General features: G+C 52.0%; 2 protein-coding genes across 2 annotated transcripts in view; one reads left to right on the top strand and one right to left on the bottom strand.

Moving 5' to 3' along the window:
* The window catches only part of NUP210L (nucleoporin 210kDa like), an 84,208-nt gene extending 70,283 nt beyond the window's left edge, over positions 1-13,925 (bottom strand). The window contains exons 1-10 of the mRNA XM_015411718.1: positions 13,883-13,925; positions 13,528-13,673; positions 13,218-13,439; positions 9,733-9,906; positions 6,907-7,099; positions 4,806-4,894; positions 4,364-4,468; positions 1,800-1,901; positions 1,297-1,425; positions 108-235 (exon numbers count right to left, since the gene is read on the bottom strand). Coding sequence (XP_015267204.1) covers positions 108-235; positions 1,297-1,425; positions 1,800-1,901; positions 4,364-4,468; positions 4,806-4,894; positions 6,907-7,099; positions 9,733-9,906; positions 13,218-13,439; positions 13,528-13,673; positions 13,883-13,925 — 1,331 coding nt within the window. The remainder of the gene's footprint in view (positions 1-107; positions 236-1,296; positions 1,426-1,799; positions 1,902-4,363; positions 4,469-4,805; positions 4,895-6,906; positions 7,100-9,732; positions 9,907-13,217; positions 13,440-13,527; positions 13,674-13,882) is intronic.
* Positions 13,926-15,466: 1,541 nt separating this feature from the next.
* The window catches only part of LOC107110877 (carbamoyl-phosphate synthase [ammonia], mitochondrial-like), a gene marked incomplete at its 3' end in the record, with an annotated part of 93,407 nt that continues 87,360 nt past the window's right edge, over positions 15,467-21,513 (top strand). The window contains exon 1 of the mRNA XM_015411717.1: positions 15,467-15,664. Within this exon, the coding sequence (XP_015267203.1) occupies positions 15,467-15,664 (198 nt within the window). The remainder of the gene's footprint in view (positions 15,665-21,513) is intronic.

Here is a 21,513-nt window from a genome sequence, read left to right as displayed (position 1 = left end):
AGTCACTATGCTGGTAATGTGCCGGCACTGGTGCCTGAAGATGGAGCAGTGAGTCAATAGAGTCTACAGAAAAAGGCCAGAGAGGTGGCTTATAATGAAGAACGTACGTCAGAGTAACAATAGGAGAGGCTGCCTTCAACTGTAGTCGCATGTACATAAAGTATCTACTCCGGAAGGGGTGTCGATGATATCCCAGGACTCTGACGGAGACCAGCACAGTTTTACCAACCTCAATCTTGAAAACAAGAAAGAGAGAGCTTTTAAAGAACACTTTTCAGAGTAAAAACCCCATTATTCCCTGCCTAACATTTAGGTGTACTCTTGGTTGAAAGCAGTAGATCTGAGATTCAGCCACACAGACATTCAGACTTGTAGCACAGGGACCCAGCCCAAAGATCACACACACTCTCCTTTTCTTCTTCCTGGGTCTGTGCATGTATTCTGGAAGGTGTTACTTGCAAATTCAGCATGTGTAGCTGACCACCAATATGTCTATCAGGGTCGATATATCAGTGGCTACTAACTATGGTGACTAAAGGGAACCTCCGTGTTCAGAGACAGCCAACCTCTGAATACCAGTGCCAGGAGGCTACATCAGGGGAAGGCCTCCGCCTCTTATGCCCTGCTGTTGGCCCTCCAGAGGAACTGGCTGAGGCCCCTGTGTGAGACAGGATGCTGGACGAAATGGACCCTCACTGGTCTGGTCCAGCAGGGCTCTTCTTATGTTCTTAACAAGGGAAGGCCTCGGCCTCTCTGCCCTGTGCTTGGCCCTCCAGAGGAACTGGCTGAGGCCCCTGTGTGAGACAGGATGCTGGACGAAATGGACCCTCACTGGTCTGGTCCAGCAGGGCTCTTCTTATGTTCTTAACAAGGGAAGGCCTCGGCCTCTCTGCCCTGTGCTTGGCCCTCCAGAGGAACTGGCTGAGGCCCCTGTGTGAGACAGGATGCTGGACGAAATGGACCCTCACTGGTCTGGTCCAGCAGGGCTCTTCTTATGTTCTTAACAAGGGAAGGCCTCGGCCTCTCTGCCCTGTGCTTGGCCCTCCAGAGGAACTGGCTGAGGCCCCTGTGTGAGACAGGATGCTGGACGAAATGGACCCTCACTGGTCTGGTCCAGCAGGGCTCTTCTTATGTTCTTAACAAGGGAAGGCCTCGGCCTCTCTGCCCTGTGCTTGGCCCTCCAGAGGAACTGGCTGAGGCCCCTGTGTGAGACAGGATGCTGGACGAAATGGACCCTCACTGGTCTGGTCCAGCAGGGCTCTTCTTATGCTCTGGCTAGCCTGATGCAGGCCTCACCTTGTCAACGAGATCCACTTCCAGTTCAAACATATTAGATACCCGCAGATAAGCCGTAGCAGGTCCCAGGAAGGCCAGACAGAGATCGTAGACTTCCAAGGTCAGAGAACCAGGGAGGACGGGAATAACCTTCAAGAAAAAGTGATAGTTGATACAGTAAAGTAGACCAATCATGATCACCGTTTATTTCTTTGTTACAATTATTGACATCCTGCCTTTTCCAGAACAACAAATTCTGTTCAAAGCAGCAGTGGCAAGAAGATTAATCCAATTGAAAACTACAAATTAAGACAAACCCCCCCACCACCACCAGCAAGCAGGGCATTTGCAAAGCGGAGCAAAACCAAACATTTCAAAGATATGGGGGCCACTGCACAGAAGACTCCGCACGGCCTCAGAAAGAAGGGGCACAGAGAGGAGGGCCTCTGGTGAAGTTCTAGAGACTGAGACCCTGTGGCTCCCTGCTTTCTCTTTGTGTGAGACTCCCGGTGTAAGGCGCTCACATGGATCGCACTCTCCGCCTCCAGGTAAGTGATGTTCACCATCTCCTCCTCACTGCTGTTGATGAGGAAGTAGCCGGAGCCTTCCACCAATGCAAATATTTCCTGGAAAGGCACAAACATAAGCAAAATTTCAGAGCAGTATCGAGCCCGACCCTTTCGCAGATCATGCTTCTGTAAAGTACTGGCTTATCCAGGGCTATTGCTCTTGGCCTCAACGACCCGGAGGTTTGCTTAGCTCAGGCTGCTCAGTGGTGGAACAAGAAGGGCCAAGGTCCGATGCAGACGTCTAGAGGTTACTTTCAGGCAGGAAAGCAAAGACAGAGGGGTGGATTCTGCCACTCCACTGAGAGAAGGACGAGGCCTTCCACCAGCCTCGGGCGCCTTCCATTGCAGGAAGAGCCACTTAGATTTGTGGGAAGGCTCTTTAGTGGATGGTTGGATCCACCCCAGGAAGTCTCAGTACTCCTGATGGTCACAGACTAGAGATGGTGAAAAGATCCGCCTGTGTTCATCGATGCACACCCTCTTGTTCACACCTAAAGGTGAAGCTGGGGGCTGTTTGAGTCCGGTTACTAAATCAGATGGGCGCGTGACTGAGAAAATATCACATATTAGAAATTACCGGTCCAGCATACCCATCTTTACACCTGGGTGGTCGTATGGGCTGCCAAGAGCTTGGATCCCCCAGAGGGTTTTGCTGGCAGGCCACGACCTTCTCACCTCCACCTTCCCACTGCAGCCGCAAAGGCCCCCTCCCAAATGCTGCCCCCGCCCCAGAACAGCATGTAAGGGAGTCACCAGCTTGTGGTAGGTGAGGGGAATGTCGGATGTTAATATCCAGCTGTCAGATCATGGTGATCTATGTGTCAGCAGGCAAGCTGCTGGAAACAGGTCCTGACCAGTTGAGACCTGATAAGGGATGAGGTCAGTGGCAATGAGTCAGCACTTAGCTGATTGGACGCTGTATGTATATAACTGGACAAGTGCTGCTCTGTACATTTTCTTCTCTTGTTATGGTGATTGGCGGAGCACTTTGTCAGTGGACTGTAAATATTGTAAATACAATCTGTATATAGTTTACCACAGGACTGTCTTGGAGTGGTGCTATCCAGAGCTTACTCTGCAGTGAGTGCTGGTGAGTGGTTGGAGTGGCTGAAACAGTCCTGGTGGCTGGCTGCTACTGGCAGAGGCAGGCAGGCAGGCTGTCCTACGCGCACTGCACAACAGGGAATTAGCAAATATGCCCCCCCCCCCGATGCAGAAATAATAAACCCTCCCGTGGATCCAAGCCTGTGGACTGCCCGCATCCCCATCCTCCTGACAGCTGGCCATTGCTTGTGGCTATTTGCCACGTGTGCCACTGCTTGTGCCTGTCTGCCTTCAGCTGCTGTGGGGGAGAGGGAGAAGTAGGAAAGACCCATTTCCCCCGGTGCCTTCCCACAGGGGGGAGAAATTTTATCAGAAGCCGGCGTTGGAAAGGGCCGTCAAGCGGCAGCTGACTTACAGCGACCCTTCGTGGGAGTTTTCAAGGCAAGAGAGGAACAGAGGCGGTTTGCCCTTGCCTGCCTCTGCGGAGCAACCCTGGACCTCCTTGGTGGTTCCCCATCCGAGTACTAACCGGGGCCGACCCTGCTGAGCTTACGAGCGATGCTCCCTCTAAGCTGTGGGGTCCTGTGAGCAAAAATTCCACTTTGTGGGCTACTGGCATTTAAGTTGTGAGCAGTGTTCCCTCTAAGCTGAGTTTAGTGTGAGCTAGCTCACCGTTTTTTAGCCTGCGGCTCACAGATTTCTGTCTCCGCTCAGGAAGGATGGGGCTCCAGAGCAAACCGACTGATGCAGCAGCCAGATTGCTCGCTCACAACTTTAATGCCGGCAGCTCACAAAGTAGAATTTTTGCTCACAAGACTCCACAGCTTAGAAGGGAGCATTGGTTGTGAGCAGGTGATTTGGCTGCTGCATCAAGTAGTTTGCTCTGGACTGGAGCCGTCCTTCCTGAGCTAAGACAAAAAGGTGTGAGCCGGAGGCTAAAGACCTGTGAGCTAGCTCGTGATAACTCGGCTTAGAGGGAACACGGCTTATGAGAGCTGATAAGATCAGGCAAGCCTGGGCCATCCATGTCAGAAGTTACGGGGGTGGAAAAGAATCACAGAATCAGAGTTGGAAGGGACCACCAGGATGCAGGGAATTCACAAATTCCTCCCCCTGCACACACCCCAAAGTGACCCCTGTTCCATGCCCAGAAGATGACAAGAAACCTCCAGGATCCCTGGGCCAGTCTGGCCTGGAGAAAAATGGCTTCCTGGCCCCAAAGTGGCCATCAGCATTTCCCTGGGCGTGTCAGGAAGGGCCGCTGAAGAATAAGGAAAGAGACAGAATATTTTAGAATGTCGACAAAGGAGGAAAGGAACCTAACTGGGGAGCTAGGGCTGTTAACTGGGTAAGTTAAAGCCTTGGCCAGTTAGCACAGTCCCTCCTGCAGAGGGTGTAGGAGGAGTCCCCAGACTGGGATCTCCTCCTCTACCACCAGAGAACGTGTTCCGTCACAAGCGCTCCTTTGGTCCTACCTTTACATCTGGGTGGTTGTACATAGTGACGTTATCGGGAACCACCGTCACGTCCTCGACAAGCAACAGTTCCACAGCTGCAGAGGCGGGAGAGTTAGAGACCTCCTAAGTTCACAAACGCAAGCCAGAGAAACGCTTCCTCAGAGGGTGCTTCCGCACAAACCGGGTCAACACCAGGGGAAACACCCTCCCCTCTCCCAGCAAAGTGATTTTGTTTTCCCACAGGAACAAATTCCTGCATCTCCAGGTCATGCATGCACTGAAGGGTTTTATCCTGCAGCAGACGCCTTTTCCTTCTGAAGGAAGGCAGCGTTCAGGGTGCTGCGTGGGGGGAACGTTCCCATTCACGTATCCTGGGTGATCCGACCTCCCTTAACTGAACCACTGCACAGGTCCTTTTAAAATAAAAACAGACAGACAAACAGAACAGCCCTAGACTCACTTTCGGGCTGCCTCTTTCTGAATATTTCACAAAGTTGACTGCGATCAGGACGGTCCCTTTGATCTGATGCACCTCTAGGAGCTGATGCCCTGGCATTGGGGACAGGGGCAGAGGAGGAGAAAGAGGCAGAGTTTGCGACGTTAACAGGCAATGCCAATTCTTAAGAAGGGACAGCAGAGTTGGGGGGCCGAGACCCTTGCACGTGAGATTCATGGAGAACTGCTGTAAGCACGACATCCGAATCGCAAGATGTCACTGTCCCGGCTGTACACTGCATTGGTTGGGCTGGATCTGGAGTACTGTGTGCAAGTTCTGGAGGCCTCACTTCAACAAGGACGTGGACAGAATGGAGCGGGTGCAGAGGAGAGCGACAGGGATGACGGGGGGGGGGGGCTGGGGACCGAGAAGCCCTGGGAGGAAAGGCTGAGGGGAATGTTCAAGTCTGGAGAAGAAGAGGCTGAGGGGGGACATGATGGCCCTCTTGAAGCATTTGAAGGGCTGTCAGAGGAGTAGATGAATAGATACCGTTTCGGTGGGAAGGTGACAGCGTTCCGTGTGCCTCTGCGTTTAGTCACACCGGCCACACGACCACGAAAATGTCTTTGGACAGCACTGACTCTTCGGCTTAGAAACGGAGATGAGCACCACCCCCTAGAGTTGGATTCGACTGGCTTTCGAGCAAGGGAAACCTTTACCTTATGCTCAGAGGAGGGCAGGGAGCTGTTCCTGTCGGTAGCAGAGGAGAGGACTCGCAATAATTAGGGTTATTAATTAAGGGCTGGAAGGTACCGGCTGGATCTCTGGAGAAACTTTTTTACAGTCAGAGTTGTGCAACAGTGGAATCAGCTGCCTAGGGAGGCAGTGAGATCCCCTTCACTGGCAGTCTTCAAGCAGCAGCTGGACGAAGGCTTGTCGGGGATGCTCTGATCCTGCATTGAGCAGGGGGTTGGACTGTGGGAATATGAGAGACGCTGGACGAATGCTTGTCGGGGATGCTCTGATCCTGCATTGAGCAGGGGGTTGGACTGTGGGAATATGAGAGACGCTGGACGAATGCTTGTCGGGGATGCTCTGATCCTGCATTGAGCAGGGGGTTGGACTGTGGGAATATGAGAGACGCTGGACGAATGCTTGTCGGGGATGCTCTGATCCTGCATTGAGCAGGGGGTTGGACTGTGGGAATATGAGAGACGCTGGACGAATGCTTGTCGGGGATGCTCTGATCCTGCATTGAGCAGGGGGTTGGACTGTGGGAATATGAGAGACGCTGGACGAATGCTTGTCGGGGATGCTCTGATCCTGCATTGAGCAGGGGGTTGGACTGTGGGAATATGAGAGACGCTGGACGAATGCTTGTCGGGGATGCTCTGATCCTGCATTGAGCAGGGGGTTGGACTGTGGGAATATGAGAGACGCTGGACGAATGCTTGTCGGGGATGCTCTGATCCTGCATTGAGCAGGGGGTTGGACTGTGGGAATATGAGAGACGCTGGACGAATGCTTGTCGGGGATGCTCTGATCCTGCATTGAGCAGGGGGTTGGACTGTGGGAATATGAGAGACTCCCGTGAAGGCAAGCCCAGGAGAATCTCAAGTTCTCACCGGGAGATTGGCAAAATGCACAAAGGTCTTTTTGAATCTGCACGAGTCTGCTAAATTACTCTGAGAGCACAATGAATTACTGAAAGCACAAGCTTTGCAACATTCAATAGATAATCCTGGCTGTGAGAAGAACATAGTGTGATTTTTAGTTAGAAGCTTCTAAGAGTAACGATTTCACTGTGCAATGTGTGAGCTTGGATTTTTCCTCTGAATAAAAACATTGCTGACAGCCTGTCAGAAAGTCGGTTTGATACAGAGAGACAGAGCTGATCAGTCAGCTTCAAGAAATCTCTGCTGTGTGGTGTGTCATTATTGAACCCTCTCAAAGTCTACATTGGACTAGATGGCCTGTAGGGCCCCTTCCAACTCTGTGATTCTGTGATTCTAAGCATTAGAGATGAGACATGATTACTTCACTCTGTCCCTCTGTCTGTCTGTCTCTTTCACGCACACATATGCATCGTTGCCTAAACTGTTCAGGGCATGATGAGAAGCCGTACCGTGCAGCCTGGTTTGTCCAGTCCCGTCGTCCTTCGGTACCATCTGCATGGACTGTGGGTGAGTGAAGTGCGCAAGGGTGACATTGGCCGACTTCCATTCCAGGACCAGGGAACTGAAGTTGTCAAACTTCCTCCGGTGCTGGTCAAACAGAGCTAGCTCCAAGACTGTGTTCCGCAAGCTGGACACGGGGACCTAAGGGAATCCCAACAGCCCAGGAACATGCATTTAACACCCAGAAGGTGGATTCCGGTGGGAAATTGCCGTCTCTCTGGGATCAAGGCCATTGCAGGGTACCCATTCCAGTACCCATTCTGCCACTCATCCACACAGTTTGGTGTAGTGGTTAAGTGCGCAGACTCTAATCTGGGAGAACCGGGTTTGATTCCCCACTCCTCCACATGAAGCTGCTGGTGTGACCTTGGGTCAGTCAAAAGTTCTCTCAGAGCTGTTCTCTCAGGAGCAGTCCTCGAAAAAGGAGGGGAAGGGAAAGGAGATGATAAGCCGCTTTGGGACTCCTTCAGGTAGTGAAGGGTGGAGTATAAATCCAATCTCCTCCTCCTCCTCTACACACAAACGCCACAATGCATAGATGTTTCTGCCAGGATGCACAGACAGCATATTGATCCCAGCTGAAAGGAAGTCCATTTAGGGGCACATTTGGGGGATACTGTTTGTGTTCTCACCCAAGCCGAGCCAGGCAATGGGCTGGCTTTCCTAAGCCAAACTGAGGTGACCGCAAGGCATGATGAGAGACGCCAAGCACTAGGGCAGAAGCTGGAGCCGCAAACAGTACGGGGAGCTGGAATCCTAAGCCAGGAACAATTGAGAAGGATTCTGCTCTGCTGTCCAGGAGCCCAGTTTGGGGTATTTGTCTCCAGCCTGGAACAACCCCAAAGCCTCTCGTGGCTTTCCTTTCAGCGAGGCTGGAAACTCTGTTCCGTTCTTTGCCTGAAGAGGGCTCTGGGATGCAGTTTTATATCTCTTATTCCAGAGAGTTTACCAGACTAGATCCCCCATGGCAGCCCGTCTGTGGTTTCCCAGTCTAGCCCTACCATCCCACCAGATTAAATATTAATTAGTATCACACATGAAGTTGTGTTAGGTTATATGGAACCAGACCACTGGTCCGTCAAGGTGAGCATTGTCTTCTCAGACTGGCAGAGGCTCTCCGGAGTCTCAGGAGGTCTTTTACATCACCTACCACCTGATTTAACTGGAGATGCCAAGGATGGAACCTGGGATCTTCTGCATGCTGAGCAAATGCTCAGAGAGCCAGTCTGATGTAGTGGTTAAGAGCAGCGGAGTCCAATCTGGAGAACTGGGTTTGATTCTCCCCCTCTTTTACATGCAGCCAGCTGGGTGACCTTGGGTCAGTCACAGTTCTCTCAGAGCTGTTCTTTCAAGAGCAGTTCTCGAAAGAGCTCTCTCAGCCCCACCTAACTCACAGGATATCTGTTGTGGGGAGGGGAAGGGAAAGGAGATTGCAAGCCACTCTGAGACTCCTTTGGGTAGTGAAGGGCAGGGTACAAATTCAATCTCCTCTTCTTATGTTTGAGTACCACTTGCTTGTATGTTTGAGTACCACTTGCTTGGCAGCCGCTGCCACCACAGCACAAGGAGCTTCACTGTGTGACAGAGGGTAAGCTGCGGCAGCCATTGTGTGACCGCTTCCACCAGAAGAGCCAGTTTGGTGTCATGGTTGAGTGGCAGGACTCTAATCTGGAGAACTGGGTTTGATTCCCCCTCTTTTACATGTAGCCACCTGGGTGACCTTGGGTCAGTCACAAGTTCTCTCAGAGCTGTTCTCAAGAGCAGTTCTCTCAGAGCTCTCTCAGCCCTACCTACCTCACAGGGTATCTTGTGGGGAGAGGAAGGGAAAGGGGATTGTAAGCCACTCTGAGTGAAGTGTGGGGTATAAATCCAATTTCTTCTTCTACCACTGAGCCACAGCCCCTCCCCAAACAAGAATACATATATGAAGCTGCCTTATGCTGAATCAGACCATTGGTCCATCAAGGTCAGCATTGTCTACTCAGACTGGCAGTAGTTCTCCAGGGTCTCAGGCGGAGGTCTTTCCCATTGCCTACTGCCTGGTCCTTTAAACTGGAGATGCCGGGGATTGAACCTGCAACCTTCTGCATGCTAAGCAGTGAAATGGGCTGCCTAGGGAGGTGGTGAGCTCCCCCTCCCTGCTAGGGAGGTGGTGAGCTCCCCCTACCAGCGGCTGGACGAATACTTGTCAGGGATGCTCTATGCTGATCCTGCAATGAGTGCAGGGGGTCAGACTAGATGGCCTGTGGGACACCTTCTGACTCTGTGATTCTAGGATTTTATGTTCTTACCTGATCCACACTGGAGATGTGGGGACTGAATCTGGGACCTTCTACATGCAAAGCAGTTCCTCTTGCACTGAGCCACAGCCCCTACTCAGTCTGACTGTGGCTCTCCAGGGTCCCAGGCAGAGGTCTTCCCCATTACCCACTGCCAGATCCTTTAACTGGCAATACTGGGGACTGAACCTTGGACCTTCTGTGTGCCAAGCAGATGTTCCGCCACTGAGCCACAGCCCCTACTCAGGCTAGCTGCAGCTCTCCAGGGTCTCAGGCAGGGAAAGGTCTTTCACATCACCCACTGCCTGGTCCTTTTATGCTGGAGATGCCGGGGAATTGAACCTGAGACCTTCGGCACACCAAGCAGAGGCTCTTCCGCTGAGCCACGACCCCTCCCCCCCAGATATGTGTCCAACCTCTTCCTGACATTCCCAAACAACCTGCAGAACTGAGACAAAGCAGCAGCGCTAAGGAACACTTTCCCGGAAGACTTACCAGCTGCTTGTGGTGCTGAGGCAGGGGACAAGGCAGAGTGCCAGCCGCCAGCTTGTACACGGGCATCACGGCCATGCTGGCAGGGTGGGCACAAACGAACCTCACCTGCACCATCTCCACGGCAGGGCTGGGGTTCAGCACTCCGGGATGGTTGCCCACCTGAAACGTCAATACCTTTTGGGGAGCAAGCAAAGGAGAGGCTGGTCAGCCAGCAGGCTTGGTGTGGTAAGAATTTTCAGAAATATGGAAGGGTTTGGGTTTAAAAATGAACCAAACAGTTTATGAAATCCACATATGTATATCTGGCTCTGTTTTTGCTAACAGACAGTCACAGCCTGGCTCACTATGATTCTTGCCAAAGCCCTTTTGCCCTCAGTATAATCAACATTCCATTCCCCAGCCCCCAAGGTGTGAGCGACTTACATTAAACAACTTGTCAGGAAGGCCAGCATGAGAAGTGACAAACCCAAAATTGCCCAGGCCATAAAATGCATAACCATTTGTGCAGCTGGGCCTTCAAATTCACAATGCAAATGGGAAACAGAAGTTCAAACAAACCCTGATTTTACCTCAACGATAACACCAAAAGGACAATCTGTTTGAATCAATACGAGTATGAGACCCACAATTTAAAGACAATAGCAATTGCAGCTGGACCCTAATTCAATATGCAATCCCAGAGACAAGATTTCACATACCTTAGAAGATAACTTTGAAGTAGCAATCTGGTAGCTTCAAAGAACCTGTGGCCCAAATGGTGGGAACCACAGGGAAACAACAAACTCATCCCAGTGTGAACTTTCGGTGGAAGGAAGGGATTTACAATCTCAACTTCCAGAAACAATTTACAGTAGACAATTTCCCCTTGTAAATAAGTAGCTGTGATAGGATTATCAAAAGAAACCCTTTGATCATTTGGTATAAATAGTGGTGAGACCAGCAGAAGTTCGTTGGCTTCTGAAACTCCAGACACTCCTGGGGAATTGGAAGTCAACCCAAAGAGATCTCTTTGCTGGGTTGCATGTTTTGTTGGGTGGGAAACTGTGTCTGCATATTCAATTTTTGTGTATGTGTTTACTATCTATAGTTATTGAAATAGATGTGTATTGTGTGTCAAGTTGATACAGCGTCTTGCTGTTTCATCTTGTCAGGTAAACTCTGAGTACTGGGCCTTTCTTAAATAAAACAAATATATATATAGAGACCTTTGCTTGGAGTGTCTCTAGCCAGCGCTCAGCGTTTCAAACTGCACCTTCTGCCTTTGATAAGAGAGGCAACACACTAGAGGACACGAACCACAGGGAGGGGGTGTGTGGGAACACATTTTCTTCCAACACTTGGATCATTTTAAATGTGTCAAAATCCTCCTGCATGGTCAGTTTATTCACATCAAGCGGAAAAGGGGATACGTGAAACCTCCACACTACTGAGCATTAAACAGGGTGGTCGTCTGGAGGCTGTGAGGAGCTAGCGTAAATCCGGGTCTCACGGGCAACGCCCCCACCTCAACACAGGCGAGTGCGATGGAGGCTGCAGGCACAGGTCTTTTAATCTCCTTTCACGTTTCACTAAGCCTTTAAGGCTAAAAGGGGAGAAGCTGCCTAGGCAGCTGTCCCTCTACCGCACTGTGTAAATATCAGAGTGCACTCAAGTGACTTTGTACGGTGCCGAGGTGAGCCGGCCTTGTGATCAGAACACGATCTGGTTTTGCCAGTGTCACACGCCGGGGTGGCCCCAGGCGCGGAAGGACCACTTTCCGTGCTGTCAGAGGAATCAGGAGGGAAGCGAGGGTCTCAGATGTGGAAGGAGCCTGGAGTTCCGTCACTCCCAGAGCCCCCTCCCTTGGGGTCAACAGCCGCTACAACCAGTCTCTCTCTGAGGATCCAAGCCAGTTGCCACCGACATCCTCCTCGACTCTCATTTGCTTCCCTCCTTTTACCCTCCTCCCCCGCCCTAGTGACTCCTCCCTTTTTTTCTCCCGTGCTACCATTGCTCCTTCCCTGTGCCAATCACCCCAGCTGCTTCCTCTATGGTGCCTTTCTACCCCAGTTAGGCTTCCCAAGTCCCCCCGGGGGGCGGGGAAATCCCCGCCCCAGAGGCCCGTTCCCCACCGGCGGCGGATCGGGCCCCGGGGGGAACCCCACCCCAGCGTGCGCGTCACCAGGAAGTGACGTTATGATGCCGGACACGCTGGGGACGGGGCCACAGTCATCTGAGGGAAAACTCTATGTTTTTCCCTAGGATGGTCGTGGCCCTGCCCCCAGCGTGCCCGGTGTCATAACGTCACTTCCTGGTGACGTGCGTGCGGCGCGCGCGCTCCAGCCGTGGCCCGGGAGTCCCCCGGTAAGTAGATTTTTCGACTTGGCAACCCTAACCCCAGTCCCTCCCTCCTGGGTTTCCCCGTGATTCCCTTCCTGAGCCGGGATGTGGGTGGGCGCGGCTGCTTCCGGTGCAGAAAGGGGGATGGACGCCATCTGCCACGGCGTTTCGGACTGCTCTCTCTCTGGTAAGTGCGGGCTTCTCCAGCTCTGGCGCCTCTGAGCCTGTGCATGCCCGCCCTGCAGGCCCATTGCTGGCTGCTTCTCTTTTATCAGTTCTGTTTTCTTCCCTGGCACTCCCCCCCCTGGGCCTTTCCATCTCTCGGTGGGAGCGGGGGTGTTCTCCATGGGGGTTCCGGTCGCCCGCCTTGGGCTTCCCTCATATCGAGGCGATCGTGGCCTTCGGCGTCCGAGGAACTCATTCCACGGTGCACTCTGCCCTCCGAGGCACGGCGTGGGTCCCGGGTGCAGCATCTGGGTATCTGTGTGGCCACGTTCAACAAGCTCTGCATTCTGAACAGGATTCAATAGCCAAGACCAGCTCTAAGAAGCAGCCTTCATAATAATACCAGTCTGTGCCACGGGCACGTGCCCCTGGCATGAGGTAGGTTGCAGCTGATGCGAGGGCCTCCTCTGCCTGTGGAAGAGCCTCCTGGGTCAGCAAGTGACACACGAAACACACAAGAAGCTACACCTTATACTGAATCAGATCAACAGCCCCATCAGAGTATTGTCTGTTCTGGCAGAGTGACTCTCCAGGGTCTCAGACAGAGAGGCCTTTCACATCACCTGCTCCTTTTAAATAGGAGACGCTGCCGAAGATTGAACCTGTGACCTCCTGCATACAAAACTCTTCCACTGAGCCACAGCCCCTCCCTACACTGGAGGAACCCGCTGATGCCAGCCTGGCAAGACCCAGCCCATTGTCTTGTCACCAACAGCCTCGTAAAGGAGGTGAGGATAATCATCGCAGTGTAAGATGCAGAGAATGGGACTGAGAGACAGCAGATTGCTTAAGGCCACCTTCTGAGTGCCAGGTCAAGGTGACGCTTGAACCTGAGGTCCCCCCAGCCCACATTCTGAACTTGTAGCTCCCTCGTCAACTGGTTGGATTCTTATGGGTGACAGTGTTTTGGAGGGAAGGGAGCGCGCACACCTTCCTCTTACCTGCTCTCCCAGCTCCAGGCACGTGATCCGGTAAATATACTGGTTCGGCTTCCTCTTGGATGTCAACCGGACCTCCATCACATGGACTTTGTCCGCCCGCTCCACTCTGAGCTCCACGAAGAAGCGGGAGGGTTCTAAAACCCACGGGCCCGGGCCTCCCTCGAACACCATCTCCTTCGCGGAATGCCAGGTCACCAAAGCCAGCACCACGGGGTTCACCGCCTGGTTGCCACACACAACAAAAAGTTCATCTCACACAAAGTTCCACACTAGTTTTTCACCTTCTCAAGGTTGAGGGCGCCCTCCTCACCTTGAGAGGTTCGTAAGCCGCGAAGGTGGCGCTGGTTTCAAAATACTCCTCGTAGACCGTCGCGCTAGCCATCACCAGGGTGTGTCCCAGGGACTTTGCTGCCAGCTGGATGCTGGAGCAGGACGTCGGGCCGGGTTTCTGCTTGCCTATAAAAACAGAGCAGAAGACTCAAGACTCTGCAAGGGCACACCGGAGTCTTGGCTCTCTCTACGCAAGGCCATCAATAGACACAGCCCAGTGGTGCATTCGTGGCCCACCTGCTGTGCCTGGCTCCTCCCCCTCCAACCTCAGGTGAGTGAGCCACAAGCGGGGAAGAGTACGGAGTGTCAGCCGTGCAACAATGACCATCAATTGCCTGCAGTCATCAAGATGGGGTGAACGGGGGTGAGAATGATCATCACGACCTAATGGGGATTAGGGTTTGGGGAGGGTTTGAGGAGACCCAGCTGAGCTCTGAGCAGGAGCAGGAGACAGAGGGGTGAGTGGTTTTTTATTTGCTTTCAGCGGAGAGGATCCAGCTGAGGATTTTGGTGGGAGAACTGGTCTGGGAGTGTGTGGAAGCGCTTGGAGTTTTTGCAGATTCCTGGCTGCTTGAGAGAGGAAAGGGCATTGTTTGACTGTGATTGACTGCAATTGAGAGGAAAAGGAAGGGGCATTGTTTTGCATGTGATTGAGTGCCTGGGTGCATTTGAATAGCTGCTGCCAGCACTCTGCTGGGGGAGGCCTCTATTTAAGGAAACACCTGGCCAGAGGCAGAGGAGAGGCTCCCGAGCCTCAGTTGGGCCCACCCCTGCTTTATGGCATTGTACCCCACTGAGGCCCTCCCCAAATCCCACCCTCCCCAGACTCCACCCTCCCGATCTCCGGGAGTCTTCCAACACAGAGTTGCCAGCACTGCCCGAAACTCCTGCTGTGCTTTGTATTGTGTGTAATATTTTGCATCCGATGAACATTTCAGTTTGCAATACATTTTTTAAAAACGTCTTCTTATTACCGAAGCAGTCAAGCTGTCTGTAAATGGGCCGATCCACACGAACACTTCCTGGTTCTCAGACTTTGGAAACGAAACTCGCTCCCCTGTCTGCGACGCCGCGCAGCCGTCTCTAGAGCAATGAGCTTTGGAGTTCTGGAAGTGTGACTAAAGAGCATCCGGCTGTCTGGAAAGGAAGAGGAGGCACGCCGGGCCCTGTCGGTGTCAGCTTTAGCACTCGGCAGAGATGAGGCAGAAAGAACATGTCGGAAGAAATGGCATTTTAATTGTCGGCGGTTGCTTTGGGTGGTTAATTAAATCCAGAAACGGAATTTACCCAATGGCAAGCGGTTTGAGTTGTGCCAAACTGAGCGAGGAAGTGAACAAACACCCCGCAGGTTCCCTTTCCGCAGACTTGGAGCATCTGCTAGAAAAGGACTGAAAGCCAAATATTTATGTATGATTTATAGGCAGGAGTATCTCTGTGGGCCGAAATGGAGGTTCTGCAGCAGAGTGAAGTCTAGAAATCCCGGGCGCATGGCTGCTGAGCAGGGTGTGCGCAGGAGGAGGACGTCTGCAGGGGAGGAGCGTCGGGTAAGGGAAAGGGTGCCTCCCCTTCCCCCCACCCACATCTTCTCCCCTTCAACTCCATCCCCTTGGGGAGGGGCCACGGCTTAGCGGACGAGCCTCTGCGTAGCATGCAGAAGGTCCCAGGTCCAACCCCTGGCATCTCCAGTTAAAAGATCTTGCAGTAATTTATAGTTTATAGTTTCGATTTCTATACCGCCCTTCCCCGAAGGGTCTCAGAGTGGTTTACAGAGGGTATATATATATATATATACCAATTAATCCTAATCTAGGGCCACAATTCATTTTTGGGAAGGGGCTGCCTACCGGCACCCAGCGGCGTATGTTCTGTTGCTGTTCTCTCCGGGCGGGCGGGCTCTGATGTTACTTCTGGTGCATCGGATGGGCCGACGGCATCCTCGGCAGGCTTCAGCTGGTGTCCCTCTGGCGCGCGGCCGCTTTGACTGCAGCTCGGCCAACATCCCTCAGGCTCCGCCGTGCTGCGTCTTCTGCGCCATCGCGTCATCACAGCTCCGCCTCCAACCGTCGTCGCCACATCCTCAGATCGTCTCTGCTGCCGCCATTACTCCGCCGCCGTCAGTACTGCCGCCGTCGCACTCCTGGCAGTAAGTGATGTGAAGGTCCACTGCCTGAGACGCTGGAGACCTGCTGCCTGTCTGAGTAGACAATACTGACCTTGGTGGACCGAGGGTCTGATTCAGTAGAGGGCAGCTTCATGTGCCCATGTGACTCTTGACCCCTTTTGGGGAGGGGCTGTGGCTCAGTGGCAGAGCCTCCGCTTGGCATGCAACAGGTCTCAGGGTCAATCCCTAGCACCTCCCGTTCAAAGAACCAGGCCGGAGGTGATGGGAAAGGCCTCTGCCTGAGACCCCGGAGAGCCATGGAGAGGGGCCCTAGCTCAGCGGTAGAGCATCTTCTTGGCAGGCAGAAGGTTCCAGGTTAGGGTTGCTATTCCCCAGGTCCTGGTGGGGAATCCCCTGGTTTTGGGGGCTTCCGCCACAAACGGCAACATCCCTACGCGATGTCCCTGACATGATGACATCACCAGGAAGTGACACCATCACATTGGGGATGTTGCATGGCAACGCTCTGGTTTTTGGGCAAAACTCTATGGTTTGACTGTGATTTTATCATAGAGTTTCACCCAAAAACCAGAGCATCACCCCCGACATCACCGACGTGGTGACCTCACTTCCGGGTGATGCCAACACGTCGGGGACGTCCTTGCCCACTCCCAGAGCAACTCCCAGATCTCCCTGCCAGCAAGACCAAGGGGACACGGCAACCGTATCCCAGATTCAATCCCCGGCACCTCCAGTTAAAAGGACCAGGCAGTAGGTGATACAAGAACTTCCTCACAATACAAGGACTCGTGGGCACTCAATGAAATTGCTGAGCAGTCAGGTTAGAACGGATAAAAGGAAGTCCTTCTTCACCCAAAGAGTGATTAACACGTGGAATTCACTGCCGCAGGAGGTGGCGGCGGCTACAAGCATGGACGGCTTCAAAAGGGAATTAGATAGGCATATGGAGCAGAGGTCCATCAGTGGCTATTAGCCACAAGGTATAGATAGGGGCTCTGGGGCAAGTGATGCTCTGTCTTCTTGGTGCTTGGGGGGGGCAACAGTGGGAGGGCTTCTGGAGTTCCGGCCCCACTGCTGGACCTCCTGACGGCACCTGGTATTTTTGGTCCCTGTGAGACACAGAGTGTTGGAGTGGAGGGGCCTTTGGCCTGATCCAACATTGGCTTCTCTTATGTTCTTAAGAGGGGTTTGGATGGACATATAGAGCAGAGGTCCATCAGTGGCTATTAGCCACAAGGTATAGGTAGGAACTCTCGGTCTGGGGCAAGGGATGCTCTGTCTTCTTGGTGCTTGAGGGGGGGCAACAGTGGGAGGGGGCTCCTAGTGTCCTGGCCCCACTGGTGGACCTCCTGATGGCCCCTGGTATTTTTGGCCACTGTGTGACACAGAGTGTTGGACTGGATGGGCCACTGGCCTGATCCAACACTGGCTTCTCTTCTGTTCCTATGGGATATGAAAGGCTTCTGTCTGAGACCCTGGAGAGCAGCTGCCAGTTGAAGTATATAATACTGATAATGATGGACCAAGGGTCTGGTTCAGAACAAGGCCGTTTCCTCTGTTTAGTCTGTGATGCAGCCAACATACAGCTGGAAACTTCCGTTGAGGGAAAGCACTGATGACAGCCAACAGATTTTCTTTAGGCCTTCCATCATGAATACACACATGAAGCTGCCTTATACCAAATCTGACAATTTGGTCCACCAAGGTCGGTATTGTCTGCTCAGACTGGCAGCTGCTCTCCAGGGTCTCAGGCGGAGGTCTTTCCCACCACCTACTGCCTGGTCCTTTTAACTGGAGATGCCGGGGATTGAACCTGGGACCTTCTCCATGCCAAGCAGAGGCTCTGCCACTGAGCCACAGCCCCTCTTTACAGCTCTCCAGGGTCTCAGGCGGAGGTCTTTCCCACCACCTACTGCCTGGTCCTTTTAACTGGAGATGCCGGGGATTGAACCTGGGACCTTCTCCATGCCAAGCAGAGGCTCTGCCACTGAGCCACAGCCCCTCTTTACAGCTCTCCAGGGTCTCAGGCGGAGGTCTTTCCCACCACCTACTGCCTGGTCCTTTTAACTGGAGATGCCGGGGATTGAACCTGGGACCTTCTCCATGCCAAGCAGAGGCTCTGCCACTGAGCCACAGCCCCTCTTTACAGCTCTCCAGGGTCTCAGGCGGAGGTCTTTCCCACCACCTACTGCCTGGTCCTTTTAACTGGAGATGCCGGGGACTGAACCCGGGACCTTCTGCAGGCCAAGCAGATGATCTACCACTGAGCCACACTGGCTCTTGAGGATCATGGGCCAAGATCTGTAATCTTCACAGTAATCTGATGAAGTAGATACTTTTTATCCCCACTTAATAAGCTGGGAGAACTCGGGCTTGGCCGGAGGGACTTCTCATCTCCTGGGTTCATGGGTAGACCTCCCAGATATTTTGCAGTCGTTTCTACCCTTTACCCTCTTGATTTTGCTCTTCATCATAGTTTCTACCTAGTTTGGTGGAAAGATGATACGCAGTTGGGTTTCCTGGTAAAACACCGACATTTTGTCAACTGGACCGTACAAGGAATACAGTTTGTATGGAAATGATATGGAAATGTTCTGCGGAACAACTGTTTCATCGAACTGTGCTTTTCATGTTAATTGGATTAGATTTTTACGCAGGTATTTGGAGGGTCTGTGCGAAAATACAAAGAGGGAACTTCTTAATTAGGTTAATTATTCATTAGATGAATTAGGTTTGCAACCTAATTAGAGAGATTGTTCAATGGCTTAAAAAGGCAAATTCCAGAGGGAGAATCGTGTTACTGCAGTGCAGGCAAAACAACCAAGAGTCTTTTGACACCTTAAAAACTAACAAAGGTATCGGAACCTAGACTCTGAATGGGTCAGCCTCTTTGTGTGCCTGCTTAAGAGGTCCTCGGACCATGATGCCTCAGGCCACGATCCATTTGTTCATCATTATTGTGCCACGCACTCGTGGTTGATTTTATTAAGCATGCATTAATTTAGTTTCATCCAATTGTTGGATGTAGGGGTGTGCAAGAAAAAAACCAGCCTGATTCGTTTCGACCGAATCAGGCCGAATCTGATTCAGCCCCCCAAATAACCCCTGAATGCCACTCTCAGCAATCTAAGTGGATTCGGGGGTCATTCGTGGGCCTTGAATCACTTTTAGGTGGGGAGGATGGGCAAGCCAAGGGACGGCTTGCCCGGGCGCCTCGCAGCCACGGTATGCGCAGGCAAGTCAAGGAAGGGACATTTTCGGAGGTGCATTCGGTTTGGATGAACCAAATGCATATCCCTAGCTGGATGCCCATCGTTAACCAAAGCATATACTGATACCAGTATTATCGCATGGAGAAAGATACGTGTGCGTTTCTGTATGTGATATGTGGTCAAGTTGCTTCCAACTTCTGGTGACCCCATGAATCAATGACCTCCAAACTATCCTATTGTTCACAGCCTCGATCCGGTCTTGCAAACGGAGGCCCCTTGTGGCTTCCTTGATTGAGTCCGTCCACCTCACATTGAGTCTTCCTCTTTTCCTGCTGCCTTCAACATCTCTTAGCATAACTATCTTTTCTGGTGATGCTTCTCTTTGCACAATGTGACTACAGTACAGTAGCCTCCGTTTGGTCATTTTAGCTTCTGGGGAGAGCTCAGGCTTGATTTGGTCTGCTGTTTAGTCGCACAGTCGAGTCCGACCCTTCGCGACCCCATGGACCCCATCACGCCAGGTCCTCCTGTCTTCCGTCGTGCTCTGGAGTTTGCTTAATTTCATGTTCGTTGCATCAATAACACTGTCTAACCATCTCATCCTTTGCTGACCCCGTCTTCTTTGACCTTCCATCTTTCCCAGCCTCAGGGTCTTCTCCAGTGAGTGCCCCCTTCTCATTGGGTGGCCAAAGTATTGGAGCTTCAGCTTCAATATCTGGCCTTCCAGGGAACAGTCAGGGTTGATTCCTTTGAGGATTCATTGATTTTATCTCCTTGCAGTCCAAGAGGCCCTCAAGAGCCTTCTCCAGCACCATAATTCGATTTGGTCTAGAACCCACTTATTTGGAAGACGATACAACAGTCTTTATTGCAGTTAGATTCAGGTGGGCAGCCCTGTTGGTCTGAAGCAATAGAACAAAGTTTGAGTCCAGGGGCACCTTTAAGACCAACAAAATTTAATTCTGGGTAGACGCTTACCCAGTGTATGTATTTGGTACAACATCACATTGGGGTTTCAAACTCCAGTGAGCATAGGATGAGGTGCACATTCTAACTGCAACAGAACACAGTTTGAGTCCAGTTGAGTCCAATTTAATTCTGAGCATAAGCTTGCTTCTGCACGCACACTTCTTCAGGCGGGTAGCCATGTCGGTCTGCAGCAACAGAACAAAGTTTGAGTCCAGTGGGGACTTTTTAAGTCCAACGCACCTTAATTCTGGGTGTAAGCTTTCATGCTCATGCACACTTCTTCAGTTGGGTAGCCATGTTGGTCCGCAGCAACAGTTCCATTTGCTGGTTCAGAATAGCAACACGTCCGTAAAACTGTGCACAGACCACTTTTTGGAACCCCTTGCATGGTTTTAACAATTTGGATATATTGTGTGGCCAGAGAAAGTGTTGAGGTGTCACTTTCCTCTGGTAGTGGAAAGTGTCGTCAAGTCGCAGCTGACTTACGACAACCCTGTAGGGTTTTCAAGCCAAGAGATGTTCATAGGGGGTTTGCCATGGCCGTTCTCTGCGTACCAGCCCTGGACTTCCTTCGTGGTCTCCCAACCAAGTCCTAACCCGGGACGACCCTGCTTCGCTTCTGAGCCTGAAAAGACTGAGCTGGCCTGGGCTATCCAGGTCAGGGTAGTCCTATTTTACTTATAATATACTTATAATACTGTACATTATAAGTATATGATTTAATCGAATAATGCAGTTGTAGTAGCACATCAGAACTGCGTGTTTTGTTTAAACACGGTGATTTTCCACGTTTACTCAACCTTATCATAGAATCATAGAATGTTAGAGTTGGAAGGGACCTTGCAGGTCATCTAGTCCAACCCCCTTGCACTCTGCAGGAGCATAGCTGAAAGATTGCCCTACATACCTACAACATACCCGAAAGATGGTCGCCCAGCCTCCGCTTGAAAACGTCCAGCGAAGGAGCATCCACCACCTCCCGAGGCAGACTGTTTTCACTGCTCAACCACTCTTATAGTTAGGAAGTTCCTCCTGATATTTAGCCTGTATCGACTCCCTTGTAATTTCCAACCATCAGATCTAGTCTTGCGATCCGGAGCAAGAGAGAATAGATCTGTTCCATCTTCTGCATGACAGCCCTTCAAATACTTGAAGACTGCAATCGTGTCCCCTCTAAGCCTTCTCTTTCCCAGGCTAAACAGACCCGATGCTTTCAGCCTTTCCTCCTATAAGACTTGGATTCCAACCCTCTCACCCTCCTGGTTGCCCTCTTCTGGACACGCTCGAGCTTGTCAACATCCTTCCTAAAATGTGGTGCCCAAAACTGGACACAGGACTCCAGGTGAGGCCCCTGACCATAGCAGAATAGAGCGGAACCACCACCTCCTTGCCGTGTTTCCCATGTGTTTCATGCTCTGAGACTCCGAGTGAAGGGCGGGGTATAAATCTAATCTCCTCCTCCTCCTCCTCTTCTTTGTCTTCTTCTTCTTCCTCCTCCTCTTCTTGTTAAGAACATAAGAACATAAGAGATGCCAATGTTGGATCAGGCCAAAGGCCCATCCAGTCCAACACTCTGTATCACACAGTGGCCAGAAATACCAGTGCCATCAGGAGGTCCACCAGTGGGGCCAGGACTCCAGAAGCCCTCCCACTGTTGACCCCC

This window comes from Gekko japonicus, unplaced genomic scaffold (assembly GCF_001447785.1).
Source record: "Gekko japonicus isolate JY-2015 unplaced genomic scaffold, Gekko_japonicus_V1.1 scaffold175, whole genome shotgun sequence".
Lineage (NCBI taxonomy): Eukaryota > Metazoa > Chordata > Lepidosauria > Squamata > Gekkonidae > Gekko > Gekko japonicus.
Note: the sequence above shows the minus strand (reverse complement) of the source record. Positions and strands in the feature narration are given on the sequence as shown.